Source organism: Micromesistius poutassou, assembly GCF_964030765.1.
Source record: "Micromesistius poutassou genome assembly, contig: SCAFFOLD_3310, whole genome shotgun sequence".
Taxonomy (NCBI): Eukaryota; Metazoa; Chordata; class Actinopteri; order Gadiformes; family Gadidae; genus Micromesistius; species Micromesistius poutassou.
In genome coordinates, this window is record NW_028178590.1 from 19,869 (window position 1) to 36,825 (window position 16,957).

At 45.5% G+C, this 16,957-nt stretch overlaps 2 protein-coding genes across 2 annotated transcripts; both read right to left on the bottom strand.

Annotated features, from left to right (window-relative positions):
• Positions 1 to 7,707: 7,707 nt before the first annotated feature.
• On the bottom strand, positions 7,708 to 12,344 carry LOC311373546 (uncharacterized protein; the record flags this gene model as incomplete). Its single annotated transcript, XM_084490290.1, has 6 exons — positions 12,195 to 12,344; positions 11,716 to 11,858; positions 11,402 to 11,502; positions 11,143 to 11,300; positions 10,264 to 10,572; positions 7,708 to 8,261 (listed from the first exon to the last, which is right to left on the bottom strand). The coding sequence occupies exons 2-6, from the start codon at positions 11,833 to 11,835 to the stop codon at positions 7,708 to 7,710; spliced, it is 1,242 nt and encodes a 413-aa protein (XP_084346416.1). The 5' UTR covers positions 11,836 to 11,858; positions 12,195 to 12,344.
• On the bottom strand, positions 12,077 to 15,499 carry LOC311373547 (uncharacterized protein; the record flags this gene model as incomplete). The annotated part of the gene is made up of 4 exons (XM_084490291.1): positions 15,096 to 15,499; positions 14,424 to 14,573; positions 14,073 to 14,144; positions 12,077 to 12,081 (listed from the first exon to the last, which is right to left on the bottom strand). Exons 1-4 carry the CDS (start codon positions 15,184 to 15,186, stop codon positions 12,077 to 12,079), a joined length of 318 nt encoding a protein of 105 aa, XP_084346417.1. The 5' UTR covers positions 15,187 to 15,499.
• Between the last annotated feature and the right edge of the window lie 1,458 nt (positions 15,500 to 16,957).

The window sequence follows — 16,957 nt, forward strand, 5'->3', positions numbered from 1 at the left end:
TCCTAGAAAACATGTATAACATTAGTAAAATAACAGTTTGAACTTGTTCAACGTGAGTGTTTTATTTGTTACATATATATTGATGTTTCAAGCCGAAATCTTCATCCAACAGGTGGTACAACATGAAATCCTGCAGACAGGACAGCTTCACTGAGGATTACGGGTCAAAGAACATTTCTATCAATTATTGTCTAAAATATGGTATAAGTATGTGTCCAAAAACCACGTTTGCCTAGGGTGAGAAGTCTCTGACTCCTGCCCAGTGTAAACAGCAGAGTGTCACAACACAACTTTCAGAGGTCAGACGTATGCAAGGCACGGCAAGGCAACTTTATTTATATAGCACTTTTCATACACAAGGCAGACTCAAAGTGCTTCACATATAAACATTGTCATACAATAAAAGCAAATAATAGATTAGTAAAAAACAAAAAACAAAAGTAAAATAGATAGATAAATAGAAAGTAAAGGCAAAGTAAAAAGAAAAATAATTTTAGAAAGTGCAATGTATTTAAGATCAACAGTCTGTGATACCCACAGTTTAGGTCGGGACTCCGACCCGACCTAAAGGAACTTGGTCCTTACCCACGTCGGGACTCCGACCCGACCTAAAGGAACTTGGTCCTTACCCACGTTGGGACTCTAACCCGACCTAAAGGAACTTGGTCCTTACCCACGTCAGGACTTTAACCCGACCTAAAGGAACTTGGTCCTTACCCACGTTGGGACTCTGACCTAAAGGAACTTGGTCCTTACCCACGTCGGGACTCTGACCTAAAGGAACTTGGTCCTTACCCACGTTGGGACTCTGACCCGACCTAAAGGAACTTGGTCCTTACCCACGTTGGGACTCCAACCCGACCTAAAGGAACTTGGTCCTTACCCACGTTGGGACTCCGACCCGACCTAAAGGAACTTGGTCCTTACCCACGTCGGGACTCCAACCCGACCTAAAGGAACTTGGTCCTTACCCACGTCGGGACTCTGACCAGACCTAAAGGAACTTGGTCCTTACCCACGTCGGGACTCTAACCTGACCTAAAGGAACTTGGTCCTTACCCACGTCGGGACTCCAACCCGACCTAAAGGAACTTGGTCCTTACCCACGTTGGGACTCTAACCCGACCTAAAGGAACTTGGTCCTTTCTCTAGGACTCCAACCCAGATTCTAGGACTCTAACCCAGTCTCTCTGGTATCAGATCATGTATCTCTCACAATAGAAAATAAAGGCAAAGTTTAAAAAGCATTGTAGATTTAAGATTTAGCAGAAAGCTAAAGCAAACATAAAAGTCTTCAGTCTTGTTTTAAAAGCTGTCAGAGTTGGGGCAAGTCTTAAATCCTCAGGGAGTTTATTCCAGCTATTTGTTGCATAGTAACTAAATCCTGCTTCCCCATGTTTCGTGTTGACTAGGGATAATTAACAGATTGGTCTCAGAAGATCTTAGTGGTCTAGAAGGCTTATGTAGTGGAGTGTTTTAAAATAAATTCTCTGACATACAGGGAGCCAATGTAACGATTTAAGAATTGGTCTAATATGTTCAAATAGTTTGGTCTTTGTTAGAACTCTAGCAGCAGCATTCTGAACAAGCTGTAGTTGCCTTAGTGTTATTTTTGGGAGACCTGTAAGGAGACCATTGCAGTAATATAGCTTACTAGTGATAAAGGCATGTACACGTTTTTGTAAGTCTTCGGTGGACATGAGCCCTCTAAGTCTTGCATCGTTTTTAAGGTGATAATATGCAGATTTTGAAACTGATTTGATGTGACTGTCGAAATGTAAAACTTCAATTAATGACCTGTTTCTGTAATGTCTAACCCCTACCTGCTCCTTAATGACCTGTCTCTGTACTGACTAACCCCTACCTGCTCCTTAATGACCTGTCTCTGTACTGTCTAACCCCTACCTGCTCCTTAATGACCTGTCTCTGTACTGACTAACCCCTACCTGCTCCTTAATGACCTGTCTCTGTACTGTCTAACCCCTACCTGCTCCTTAATGACCTGTAGCTGAATTCACTGTCAGTCTCTTTGGATAAAGAATCTGCTAAATTATTTATTAGCGATGAATATTTACGATGAATCATGGAATGAAGTGAGCCACACCAAACTGTCAGACTCATTATGAGGAAATGATGCTGTGAACCAACCAGTTGGACCAGTTCTCCTCCCAGTTGACATTCCTCTCAGACTAGCCTCCTATTGGCTGCTGTTCCGTGACAGTACTCTACAGGTGTCAGGTGTCCTGCTCCTTTCTAACCCTTGTCCCGCCTCCCACATGTTGAGAGGACGTCCTGCATTCTGATTGGCTGTAGTTTTAAAAAGCCAAACCACTGCAGGACAGACGGCTTTCTGAAGTCTGGACTGAAGCCAAAGGCTGTGAAGAAGGCGGGGCTGTCAGGGGTGTGTCTCATGTCAATCAAACTGCGCACACATGAGGGTGGAGTGCAGGGGAACCTGTCACCGTCTGTGCTGCCTGCTGCGCTCCGCCCAACACAGAACATCCAGTCACCACAAAGCCTCACGCTACGCAGATTCAGGAGGAATGTGTTGGAAACCACCACAAAGAAAATGAAATGCACTCACAACAAAGACCGTGAAACACCTTAGAACTGGGTAAAGCCAGAGCAAGGCGGTTCTCAGAGAGTTACTTGATTTCAACGTGAAGCAACATGTAAGAACGTCTATTTCTAAAGGTAGAAAGACACCTTTGTAGACTACCTCTCCGCGTTGGTAACGTGTCCCTCATTGTCCCACACTAACACACTCTTTGTCACACATGAGGTCTGTTGGGATCTACCCAGTGATGAAGACTTTGTTCAAATATGAAGAGAGCTATGATGTCTAGAAGCTCAGACACAAAGACAGAGGCACAGCGAGAGGTTTTAAGTGTGCTACAGTTCAAACGTGTACGTAACATCTAGTAACACTTTTAACCGTAGGTGACTACAGACAAATAGTACTCTTCCTATCGATATGATGAATAAGTTATGCATATTCATGTTAAATCAGGGATCAGAGCGGAGTACAGTACCTGAGTCTTCTCCCCGCTGTAGTGAAGTGAGCCACACCAAACCGTCCGACTCTTTATAAGGAAATGATGTGAACCAAACCAACCAGTTGACACTCCTCTCAGACTGGCCTCCTATTGGCTGCTGCTCCATGACTCCACTCAGGAATGAAGAAGAGGAACTTGGGTTGGGCTCATCTCGTTACGCCCAGGTATTCAGAAGAGGGCCAAGGTACACACACACAGACACACACAGACAGACACACACACACACACACACACACACACAGAGTTCACTCACACACACACACACACACACACACACACAGACAGACAGACAGACAGACAGACAGACAGACAGACAGACAGACAGACAGACAGACAGAGATCCCACACACATACAGTACACACACAAACACACACACGCACACAAACACACAGACACACACACACATAATTAGAGTGACCGAGGCGTTTTTTAGAAACACAGTATTCCCACAAAAGGCTGCCATTAAAGAGTAAGTCTAAAGACTGTTGCCGTGATACGTTACAGTGAAAACATCATCATTTAAATAGTGAATGAGGTCAACTGAATTCTTACTTGTTGTTGTAATTGAGGTCGATACCCAGCAGCATATTCACCGTGTGAGTCACTGGTTGGGTTGGATTCTTTTCTTCCTTCCTGATCCTGCTGCACCCTTTACAGGCAGCCACGCACACACACACACACACACACACGCACACACACACACACACCCACGCACACACACATTTTGTAAGCTATGTCAGAGACAGTTTTTAATTTTAAAGCCTACAAATGTACAACGACTCATGTTTAAAAAGAATCATTTTGTTTTAACCTTTTTTTTTTTTGACTATGCATGTCTATGCACTATGCATGTTTTGACTATAACAACTCTGTGTGTATGTACTGTGTGTGTGTGTGTGTGTGTGTGTGTGTATGTACTGTGTGTGTGTGTGTGTGTGTACTGTGTGTGTGTGTGTGTGTGTGTGTGTGTGTACTGTGTGTGTGTGTGTATGTACTGTGTGTGTGTGTGTGTATGTACTGTGTGTGTGTGTGTGTATGTACTGTGTGTGTGTGTGTGTGTGTGTGTGTATGTACTGTGTGTGTGTGTGTGTGTGTGTGTGTGTATGTGTGTATGTACTGTGTGTGTGTGTATGTGTGTACTCTGTGTGTGTGTGTGTGTGTACTGTGTGTGTGTGTGTGTATGTACTGTGTGTGTGTGTGTGTGTGTGTGTGTGTGTGTGTGTGTATGTACTGTGTGTGTGTGTGTGTGTGTGTGTGTGTATGTACTGTGTGTGTGTGTGTGTGTGTATGTACTGTGTGTGTGTGTGTGTGTATGTACTGTGCGTGTGTGTGTGTGTATGTACTGTGTGTGTGTGTGTGTGTGTGTGTGTGTATGTACTGTGTGTGTGTGTGTGTGTGTGTGTGTATGTACTGTGTGTGTGTGTATGTACTGTGCGTGTGTGTGTGTGTATGTACTGTGTGTATGTACTGTGTGTGTGTGTGTGTGTGTGTGTATGTACTGTGTGTATGTACTGTGTGTGTGTACTGTGTGTGTGTGTGTGTGTGTGTGTATGTACTGTGTGTGTGTACTGTGTGTGTGTACTGTGTGTGTGTGTGTGTGTGTGTGTGTGTGTGTGTGTGTATGTACTGTGTGTGTGTACTGTGTGTGTGTGTGTGTGTGTGTGTGTGTGTGTGTGTGTGTGTGTGTGTGTATGTACTGTGCGTGCGCCGCGTGTTGCCTCAGCGCGGCTCCTCCCTGGGCTCGCTCCCAGCTCTGTGCCGTGGATCAGGACGCAGCAGAAGGTGGCCGCTGGCTCCAGGACGGAGGCCCTGCAGAGACCCCTGCTGGCCCCCCGGGGACGCAGAGCCCAGGGCAGCGGGGGGGGGGGGGGGGGCGTTGTAGCAGAGAGCAGCTCCACCGCTCTGGGGTCTCCAACCTGCCACCTCTCCAACGACCACACTACGGCGTGGGAGTGGAAGGCTCTGACCGCTGAGCCAACAGCCTCCGGCTTCTACCTCAGCGGCTAGAAGCCTTCTTAAGGCCCGGGGCTGTGAGGACGGACGCACTGACGCCGGCTGAGGGAAGGGAAGGGAAGGTCACTTTATTTGTACCCAAGGGTAGATTTGGTTGCAGGGTAGAAAGAGTGGGCCGCAGACACACATTACACACAGACAACATTGACCACATTGACAAGAAGACAATGACATGACAGTGACAACAAGTGCTCCAGGCGTAGAGATATGGATCAAAAGTAAACGATAAGTACTATCAAAATACCGTTGGTGGAATACAGAGTAAAGACCACCGTATCAATACAAAGAAGCTGGGTCAATAAGTAATGAGATGAATAGATTAGGAAGGCTGTGCGTGATTTTAAAAAGATTGATGGTGAACCACACACCAGGCCACGCCCATCTCCTTTTTTGGGCTGCTTCCTGCCTTTTGTTCTTTTTTCTCGCCGTTTTTCTCTGTTCACCTTGTTTGTCGTTCGGGGCGTCGTTGGTTTGAGGATTTAAAGCCGGCCTTTTCAGTGGACCTGGTCACGGCGTTGTGCGTCACCTGACCGCCGCGCGAGCGCCACCAGCTGGAAGCTCTTACTGAAGACGGTTAGAAGATGAACCTTTTCACCGCTTCTGGACCCGCCTGTTGTTGACAAAGGCTTTGGCCTGTCGTCTTTGGATCGTCTGCCTGTACCTGTCTGCCTGTACCTGTCTGCCTGTACCTGTCTGTACCTGTCTGTCTGTCTGTACCTGTCTGTCTGTACCTGTCTGTCTGTACCTGTCTGCCTGTACCTGTCTGTACCTGTCTGCCTGTACCTGTCTGTCTGTACCTGTCTGTACCTGTCTGTCTGTACCTGTCTGCCAGTACCTGTCTGCCTGTACCTGCCTGCCTGTACCTGTCTGTCTGTACCTGTCTGTCTGTACCTGTCTGTCTGTACCTGTCTGCCTGTACCTGTCTGTCTGTACCTGTCTGTACCTGTCTGCCTGTACCTGTCTGTCTGTACCTGTCTGTACCTGTCTGCCTGTACCTGTCTGTCTGTACCTGCCTGCCTGTCTACGAACCCTGCCTGTACTCTGTCTGTGTGTGTGTGTGTGTGTGTGTGTGTGTGTGTGTGTGTGTGTGTGTGTGTGTGTGTGTGTGTGTCTACAGACCAGAGGCAGCGAGGGGTGAAGAGATGTCCACCCCTCCTCCTTGGTCACTTGGTACGACCCAGCCACACACTTTCTCCCAGAAGCCCCTGGTGTCGGGGATCAGCACGCTGCGCCGCTCTGATAGGCTGACCCCTGGAAGGTCAAAGGTCAAAAGGTAAAGGTGAGGGAGGGAGATGGAGAGAAAGGGAGGGAGAGGGGGAGGGAGGGGGGAGAGGAGAGAGAGAGAGAGAGGAAGGGTTCTCATGAGACTTGAAAACCAACCTGGGGCTGGGGGAGGCTGCACACCTGTTGCTCGTTGACCAATCAGTGGTCAGCAGGTTAACGGACGCTCACTCTGATCCACAGTGTCGTCCAATCACAGGGAGACGGGGGCGAGGGGGAGATGGGAGGAGAAGGGGAGGAGAGAGAGAGGGAGACGGGAGGAGGGAGAGACAGAGAGTGTGTGTCCGGCCGTCTGTCTGTGGTTTCTTTCTACAACGGACACAGAGACACTGAGGCACCCCCCCTAACCAAAACCCAGGGAGGAGGTCCCAGAATAATATCAGAACAACATTTGTTGTTTTATTTATAATTTCTGATTAACAAATTATTATTCTTAAGGCACTTATGTAACATTATTTACTAATAAAAGGAGAATGATGATGGGCTGAACACATGAGAACATTCAGTTGATCCACTGAGTTGTTTATTAAAATTATGCTTCATTAACAAATGCAACAGAAAAATAGTCCCTTACATGTACACAATAAACACAAGGACTGAAACAATAGAAGCTGCAGACTTTACTAATCATAAACAGGTGTGCACGTATCTTTAATAACTGAACATGTTCTGCTGCCGTTTGGTTCCCAACAGAACACCAGGAATCAATACTCAGTTTAAAGTCATTTACAACACAGACCTCCTGGTTATTATGAATGAAATATAAAATCTGCTTTAAATCAGGTTCCTTGTTAGGACAAAAATAATGATATCATAGTCCTTAAGAACAAAACTGTTTATGTCTGAAAATTGCAAATATTGTTGCATAAAAAAAACATGATTTACCATCAATAGGTATTTAATATACATTTCAAATTAAAAATGAAATCTTAATAAAACCTGCTCAGGTAACCCTATGGAAGATCTTAAAAGTCTCTTCCTTTCATGGTTTACCATCATCAACTTTTAGGAAGCCCCATAAAAAGGAGGGGGAGAGGGAGACGGGGGGGGGGGGGAGGGGGGGAGAGGGAGACGAGGACGAGGGGGGGAGAGGGGGGAGACAGAGACAAGGGGGAGAGACGAGAGAGAAAGAGAGAGAGACTATAACTGCCACAGAGACACTGAGCAATCAGCCCTCTCAGGCCTTGCAGAAGCACTGTGTGTGTGTGTGTGTGTGTGTGTGTGTGTGTGTGTGTGTGTGTGTGTGTGTGTGTGTGTGTGTGTGTGTGTGTGTGTGTGTGTGTGTGTGTGTGTGTGTGTGTGTCTACATGTGTGCGTGTGTGTGTGTGTGTGCGCCCGCCCGCCGGGTTTTTCTTTCTACAACCGACACAGAGACACTGAGTATCCCCCCCCCCCTACCCAAAACCCAGGGAGGAGGTCCTCCTGGGTGAAGGTGGACCTGAAGGTGTGGATGTGTGTCAGTGTGTCTGAGGACCCTCCTACACCTCGGGACACTCTGTAGAAGGACAGAGTGCCAGCAGGCCGGTCCAGATACACTCCTACTCTGGTAGAGCCAGCGGGGGGGAGACGTATGGCTGTCTCTCTACCGTTGTACACGGCAGAGTAACCACCATCATCACAATAAAGACTCCAGGACTTGTTGTTCCATCCAAGCTCGCTGTTATCACCCTCTCCTCTCCTTGTGATTCCTCTGTATGTCACTCCTATCTCAACACGTCCTTTCCACTCTACCTCCCAGTAACAGCGGCCAGTCAGAGCCTCTCTACACAACACCTGGGGCCAGTGGTCAAATCTCTCTGGGTGATCCGGATACGACTGGTCCTCTCCAACCCGCGTCACCTTTCTGTTGTCCTCAGACAGAGAGAGTCGTCTGTGGGCTGTGTTTTGGTCCAGTGTGAGTTCACAGGCATCTGACGGGAGAACAAGACATGATATTATTCATAATTCCCGAGATATTCCAGGTTATTCGCCCCAAATCCCCCCATTCATTCTCATTGGAAAATTCAAAAAACGCTGATTCATGCTTCATCCTCTTCAACCACTTAAGACAACACACAAGCTCTGCAGTTAGAGTTGACGTTAGCGTTAGCTCTGAAGTTAGCATTGACGTTAGCATTAGCGCTGCAGTTAGCGTTTACGTTAGCATTAGAGCTAGTGCTGAAGTTAGCATTGACGTTAGCGCTGCAGTTAGCGTTGACGTTGCGTTAGCGCTGAAGTTAGCATTGACGTTAGCTCTGCAGTTAGCGTTAGCGCTGAAGTTAGCATTGACGTTAGTGTTAGCGCTGCAGTTAGCGTTGACGTTAGCATTAGCGCTGAAGTTAGCATTGATGTTAGCGTTAGCATTGACATTACCGTTGCCGTTAGCACTGACATTAGTGTTAGCGCTGAGGTTAGCATTGAAGTTAGCACTTATGTTAGCTTTGAAATTAGTGTTAGCAATGACTTTAGCGTTAGCATTGACGTTAGCGTTAGCGCTGCAGTTAGAGTTGATGTTAGCATTAGCGCTGCAGTTAGCGAGTACAGAAGTGTGTGAGAGAGTTTAACTGAAACGGGAGTGAGTTTGATTCCTCAGTTCCTGATTGGCTGACAGAAGAAGCAGTATACCTTCTGGCGCTCAAAATACTGCAAATCCTGCAGAATCCTAAAGGACCGTGTCGGTTTCTCTGACGTCTCTGGTACTTCCACAACAAGTAAAGACTGGCCATGGTTGAGAATGAATTGGCAGAACAGAAACAGGGCGGTCACAAGAGAAAGCCACTCTCAAACTCAGGCGACCACGCAAACAAGCAACCAAATCATTTTTTGGTGTGAACGCAGCATAACAGGATCGCTGGAAATTCCAGAGTGAAATGACAGCGCAGTATTTTGAGCGGCAGAAGCTATACCGTTGCTTCCATCAGCAAATCAGGAATTGAGGAATCAAACTCACTTCGGTTCAGTCAAACTCTCTCACACACTTCTGTACTCTCACACACACTACTATACTCTCTGACACACACTACTATACTCTCTCACACACACTACTATACTCTCTGACACACACTACTATACTCTCTCACACACACTACTATACTCTCTCACACATACACACTACTATTCTTCTCACACACTACTATACTCTCTGACACACACTACTATACTCTCTCACACACACTACTATACTCTCTGACACACACTACTATTCTCTCTCACACACACTACTATAATTCTGTCTCACACACAATACTATTCTCTCTCAAACACTATACTCATACTACTACTACAGGTATTTATGTGTACATATGTATGAGTATCTTTACATATGTACGTATCGTTACATATTCACGTATGTATACGTTTGTCTTTGAGTATGTATAGTTATGTTTGGTATGTGTAAGTATGTATTTTTACATATGAATGAATCTATGTATGAGTATTTATTTGTATGTTTATGTATTTTTACGTGTACATATGTATACGTATGTGTACATATGCATATGTATGTACATGTATGTCAGTTCTATGGTTGAAGACGAGTCTGTGGTTTGAGGCTAGGTTCAATTGGACAACATACATGGCTGGTTGTCTGCTTCCAGTAGAAACTTCAATCAATGGACTTAAAAACACCTCTTTCACGTCATGACATCCACTAAAACTAGGGAACGGTTCACAGAATTCACGGTTCGGTTCATATCACGGTTTTGGGTTCGCTACATTTTGGGTAAAGCAGGGGATGACACAAGTGACTATAAAAAAAGTACACATATAAACATATAGACACACACACATATATATATATATATATATATATATACACACACACATTTATGAATATATATATACACACACCTCAACAACAATGTTATGAATATATCAACAACAACGTTATGAATACATCAACAACAAACGTCTCTCCTTGGATCCAGATCTTACCAAAGACAAGCAGCTCAGCGGTGTGATTGGCCGTGCCAGCGCTGTTGCTCGCCACACAGCAGACCGTGTTCACGCCATACCTCACCCCTCTGACGAAGAGGAACCCCCTCTCCACCCAGGCCTCCGATTGGTCGTCTGTGCCGTTCCTCTCCAGGGGCCTGCCGTTGTGGAGCCACTCGACGGTGGGCTCCGGCGTGCCGCCGGCATCGCAGGTGTAGCGGGCCGTTTGGCCCACGGGCAACACCTGGGTAGTGGAGTGGAACTTTGTGATGCTGGGGGCCTCCTCCTCCTCCGTGGGCATCACTGAACCTGAAGAAACCAGGAGGAGAGGAGTGAACGTTTACAACACCTATCTAGAGATGCACCATCAGACACTCCCTTCACTCTCTCCTAATACAGGTCCACAGTAGACCACAATAGAAACCTGACTTTAGTAGCCCACAGTAGAAACATGGCCCTAGTAGACCACAATAGAAACATGGTCTTAGTAGACCACAATATAAACCTGACTTTAGTAGCCCACAGTAGAAACATGGCCTTAATAGACCACAATAGAAACATGGACTTAGTAGACCACAATAGAAACATGACCTTAGTAGACCACAATAGAAACATGACATTAGTAGACCACAATAGAAACATGACATTAGTAGACCACAATAGAAACATGACATTAGTAGACCACAATAGAAACATGACATTAGTAGACCACAATAGAAACATGGTCTTAGTAGACCACAATAGAAACATGGCCTTAGTAGACCTAAACACAACCAACCACCTTTCCAGTCATGAAGAGTATATTTACTGTGTCTACGGCACAGAGAACAGAAAGGAGGAACCGTTCTCCACTCATGAACACAAACAAAGTCTACGGACCCTCTTTGTCCAGCTCAGCCTCCAGATGATCCAGGTCCACGGCCTTCTCACAGATCCAGTGGTGCAGTCTGTCACACGGTTGTCTGGACCAGCCGTCCTCCCCTGCTACGACACAGACTTCTGCTCCGCTGTCATCGCCTGGTTTAGCGCGTCTCAAACTGAGAACCACGAGGAGGAGACAGTGGAGCCCAGTGTTGAGGTGAGGTCACTCTGTCACTCTCAGAGAAGAGATGCTGCTGAACAGAGTCATCAGCCTTACCTTGAGGTCATGGGGGTACCATCCACCCACTTGAAGGTCCCCTTTGTGTCTCTACTGCTCAGTCCAATCCAGGAACGCTCGAACATTCTGCTGAGAAACCCCTGTTTCCAAAGGTAATAGCATCTGTTGTCATGACAACACAGCTGAACACACACACACATGCAATCTCTCTCTCTCTCACACACACTCACACAATGTCTCTCTCTCACACACACTCACACAATGTCTCTCTCTCTCACACACACTCACACAATGTCTCTCTCTCTCACACACACTCACACAATGTCTCTCCCCACACACACACACACACACACCTGTTCTTCTCTGCTGTTGATAACCACCAGGTCTGCATTTCTCCGCAGACAGTCTTCTCTACTGGCCTTCCAGCTCTTCTTAGTGGTAGACATAAGGTAGAAACTCTGGTCGTAAAACATCCAGCCCTGAAGCGCCAATTCATCTGTTGAATGTAAAAGAAAATCCTTAACAAACACAGAACTGCTTATCTTACCGTCTTCATTACTGACACACAACCCTGAGACCTGACCTTAACAGACCACAATAGAAGCACAACCTTAATAGACATCAATAGAAGCATGACCCTAATAGACGACAATAGAAAAATGTCTTTAGTAGAACACATTTATTTGGTGGTAGTTTAACACGGTCTATGCTCTGTTAGCCTGACAATATAAAATGTGAAGTTATAAGGAAGAGGGGATGTTCAAACATAAATCACAGAAGAAAAAAAATGTTAATAATGCGATTGATGTAATAACTTGGATAAAACCCTCACCGAGTTCATCCAGTAAGCGCTCTCTCCCCTCCTTCCAAGGTGACGGTGTGTCTAGGACAGGACAGAGGAGTACAGAAGGAATGAGCTCTAAAACAGAACGACATCGTCTCTAAACGTCACAGGACCCACAGCCAACCAAACACAAAGTCCATCCCCCCTGAAAGAGAACATGACATATTATTAATATTAATACCAATTAAAATAACAATAACTATAATTATCAATATCATTATCGTTGCTATTGTTACAATCATTCATATTATCAACACAAATTCTAACAAAAACAATAATGATCATTATCATTGCTATTATTACAATCATTAATATGATTATAACTGTTATTATTCTAACTAGTCCGCGTTGCGCTCAACCTCTAGGTGGACTTAAACCCAGAGCTATAACGTGGAATCCCTGGTCGATAATGGAACACATTTCTGAGCGCATAATATAATAACATTTTACCGATAATGTTACAACGTATAACATATTGGTTCACCTGTTACATAATGAAGCAAGCATAATCATTTTCTCCTTACGCTATGAAGCAAGCATAATCATTTGAAGTCCACCCCATTGTCGCCGCATTTGTATATCAGGAGATTCGACCCTGAGGGTGATTCACACTTGATGCTTTATATGCGGACATCAATGTCCTTCAGACATCAGTAGAATCAAGGGGGTGGGCTTGCAAGGGGCGGGATATGACGTAGGGTCTAAGTTCGCAAGAGGCGGGACGGCACGGAGGCAGAACGGGCAGAACTCATCGCGATCATCTTAAATGTTGCTGCAACGATGCATCATATACTCCGTTGCATTCACAACATCCGAAGCATCGATTGATGAAAGATTGGAGCATGAGTTAGAGACGACGAAGGAGAAAGGCGTGGCCTGTGTTACCGGAGAAAGAGAGTGTATTTTATTGCTTGATTTCCCATATAACAAACACTGGGACAAATGTAGTTGATTTCGGTGTTTAAACAGGGTGAGAAAACAGGGAGTGGAAGGACGGGACCACATAATGTTCAGCTAACTGTTGTCAATAATCATTTTCTATACACCTGTGCAGCTGTGAACTCATGTATTGAAGTTTATTGTGTGATGTGTACTTTTAGGGTTATGAAAGGACCTATCTTTTAGCGTTCACCACAAATGACTCTTAAAAGCAGTGCCAACATTTAAATATTTTTTGACCATTCGGGGAACAAAAGGCTGATTATCATTTAGGGGGCCACTCGATGACACGCAAATGCTGACCGAAGCGTCATCAACACTTTATTTAAAAATAAATAAAGTTTTGCAAAAAAGGTGTAGTCTACAATAGACATGAGGTCTGAGCTGGGAGAGTGTGTCGACGGCGGGGCTGTGGTCTCCATCTTGCCGTTGTCTTTCAACGTCTGCGTCCGCGTGTGTGCAGTGTGTGTATGCCCGTGCATGTGTGTGCGTGCGTGTGTGCATGTGTGTGTGGTGTGTGTGTGTATGCGGTGTCCTGCACTGCCTTTGTCTTGAAACGTGTGTGTTCGTGTGTGTGTGTGTGTGTGTGTGTGTGTGTGTGTGTGTGTGTGTGTGCATGTGTGCGGTGCATGTGTGCGTTTGCACGTGTGTGTGTGTGTGTGTGTGTGCGTTGTATGTGTGCGTTTGCGTGTGCTGTGTGTGTGTGTGTGTGTGTGAGCTGCAGGCTGCTTGGCACATGCGCGTTGACCAACTGTGCAGAGCAACTTGTCCGACAGGCCTGCTGCTACATAGTAGTAAGATCATTCATATTATTAACACTAATTCTAACAAAAACAATAATTATCATTATCATTGCTATTACTACAATCATTAATATGATCATAACTGTATTGTAATTATATTCAGGATGATATGATTCAGACTCACTGAAGCGCAGGGAGATGAGGAGAATACTCAGCAGTCCGATGCTCACAACGACAGCGATGTGCAACCATAGAACTGTTCAGGAGTAGGACACACACACACACACACACACACACACACACACACACACACACACACACACACACACACACACACACACACACACACACACACACACACACACACACACACACACACACACACACACACACACACACACACACACGGTCACATTGGCTAAAAAAGTGTTCGAAACATCAATCTTAAATGTATGTGGAGTAAAACATATTTTATTTTGGATCATTTTTTCGGACTGGATTATTTCTTTTAAATTCTCTAAAAAGGGGCACCTACCAAATCTTCTCTTCCTGGTCTCCCTCCGGTCCAAAGACGTGTCCTCAGGTTCCTCAGAGGGTCCAGGGTCCGGTTCAGACATGGTGACCATGGTTACTCTCTGATGGCCTTCACTGCTTCTGAACCTAGCCTCCATCTTTTCTCTGTCAGCTGGAAAAAAAACACATCACGTGTTTTAATTCTCCATTACGTGTTGCGAAATGTTTTTCTTCAACGCTTATCTGATGTCCTCTTTTGACACACAGACTCACTGATGCACTCAAGCGCACACACACGGACACACAGAGTATGTTCATACATATATTCACACTGCGTGGCCACCATTGTGGTAATGAAAAAACTAAACTTGTGTTCGGCTGTAAAGTTACTCTGCACTCTGTTCCACGTATATAACAAACATATCATGAAACACACAACTACTTGAGATGCCTATCAGTAGTCCGTAACTCACGGGCGTAGTCACAAGTCAAGTAAGGTAACAAAAAAAAAGGGTTTTGTCTAGAACACACACATGTCGTTATTTAGGAGAATAAATCTGTCTCTACGGTCGCTGGTTCATCAGGTCGGTCACTCTGAATTAAAACGTTTGCTAAACGTGAATCTAAAATGCATGCAGATGAAAACATTGTTTACTGGATTAGTTATTTTGAATCCTCTAAAAAGGACACCTACCAAATCTTCTCTTCCTGGTCTGTCTCCGGTTCAAAGACGTGTCCTCAGGTTCCTCAGAGGGTCCAGGGTCCGGTTCAGCGATGGTGTCCATGGTTCCTCTCTGACAGCTCTCACTGCTTCTGCTCTCAAGGATTCAGCTCCGCTATTTCAGCTGGAGAAACCACGTCACAGGTTTGAATTCTGACCAATCGTCAGCTTGCAATCTGATACCATCAGTGTTGCAAAATGTTTGTGTGTGCGTTTGCATTTGCATTTGCGTGTGTGTGAGGTCCAAAAGCACCGTGGGTTTTTCCAGTAGCTGATGTTAACTCTAATGCGTATCATTTCTGTGAAGCCTATCTCTTCTGCTCATGGGGAATTAACGTCCACGCAAACCACTTTTATGTTGATCCTCGATCATTCATGTTTATAATACTTTAACGTTCTTTTATTGGTTCTCCACGACCTGTTTTTGTATTTATTTAGGTCAAATAAAACCCCTTTTTGTCAGCACTCTGTGCTGCTGTTTATTCAAACACTCAAAAACATAGCGAACATTATGGTGGATTTCCCATCACGTTAAAAGACATAGTGGAGTGTGTGTGTGTGTGGTGGATGGTTGAAGCAGCCTCACCTGGCCCCAGTCACACTGATTAGACTCTGGGGCTGGGGGGGGCTGCACACCTGTGACCAATCACAGGCGTGTGTGTGTGTGTGTGTGTGTGTGTGTGTGTGTGTGTGTGTGTGTGTGTGTGTGTGTGTGTGTGTGTGTGTGTGTGTGTGTGTACGTGGTGTGCGTGTGTGTGTGTGTCGTGCAAGCTGTGATGGACTTGGTCTTGCAGACCAACATTATTCTCAGTTCAGTCCGTACTCATTTTATTTAAAGTAAAATATTCACAAGCCAGGGCAACATGTCTGTGTTTGGCTGTATGGCTCTGCTGTATGGCTCACAGAACCAGATCATCTGAACTAGATCTATTCAACAAGCTCTTTGGTTTTGCAAGAGAATATCATCAAACTATCACCATTACCCTTTATAATAAGACTCAAATAGTTATTGGAACGAAGGATAATAAGTAATCAAGCTGTTGAGGACTCTTTTATTTATTATAAGTCTTATATAGTAATGAACCAACTTTTTTTTCTTCCAATCTTCATTTCCTCCTTTGCACCGCTGCGTCTCCAGCTACAGGACGCGACACCCTGAGTCTTCTTATCTGTGGTCTGTGTGTGCCTGTGTGCCTGTGCCTAGTCTTGTGTTTTCTTCCATGTCATCAGAATTAAAATTATTATTATATAGAATTAATAATTCTAGAATGTATTTGACAATATGTTCTCAGCCAGGGCAACACGTCTGTATTTGGCGGGACGGCTCTGTGGGGGAAGCTCCACGGCCGTCCGAGCAGCCTTGAAACACCACATCCCCATCAGGTCAATCAGTTTAGAACGCCCTCGACCACAGATCTGAAGGGCTTCACAGGCCGCTTCTTAAAGGACGGAGGGAGAGAGAGAGGGGGAGGGGGAGAGAGAGAGAGAGAGAGAGAGGAGAGAGAGAGAGAGAGAGAGAGAGAGAGGAAGGGTTCTCACGAGACTTGAAAACCAACCTGGGGGCTGGGGGAGGCTGCACACCTGTTGCTCGTTGACCAATCAGTGGTCAGCAGGTTAACGGACGCTCACTCTGAGCCACAGTGTCGTCCAATCACAGGGAGAGGGTTGGGCTCACAGAAGCCTTCAGGGCGTGTTTGGAATCGAACCCGGAACCTCTGAGACACAGCAGACACTACAATGTCCTGACCCCACTAATGACCGGGGACAACGAGAGGGAGGGAGGGGGGAGAGAGAGAGAGAGAGAGAGAGAGAGAGAGAGAGAGAGAGAAGAGAGA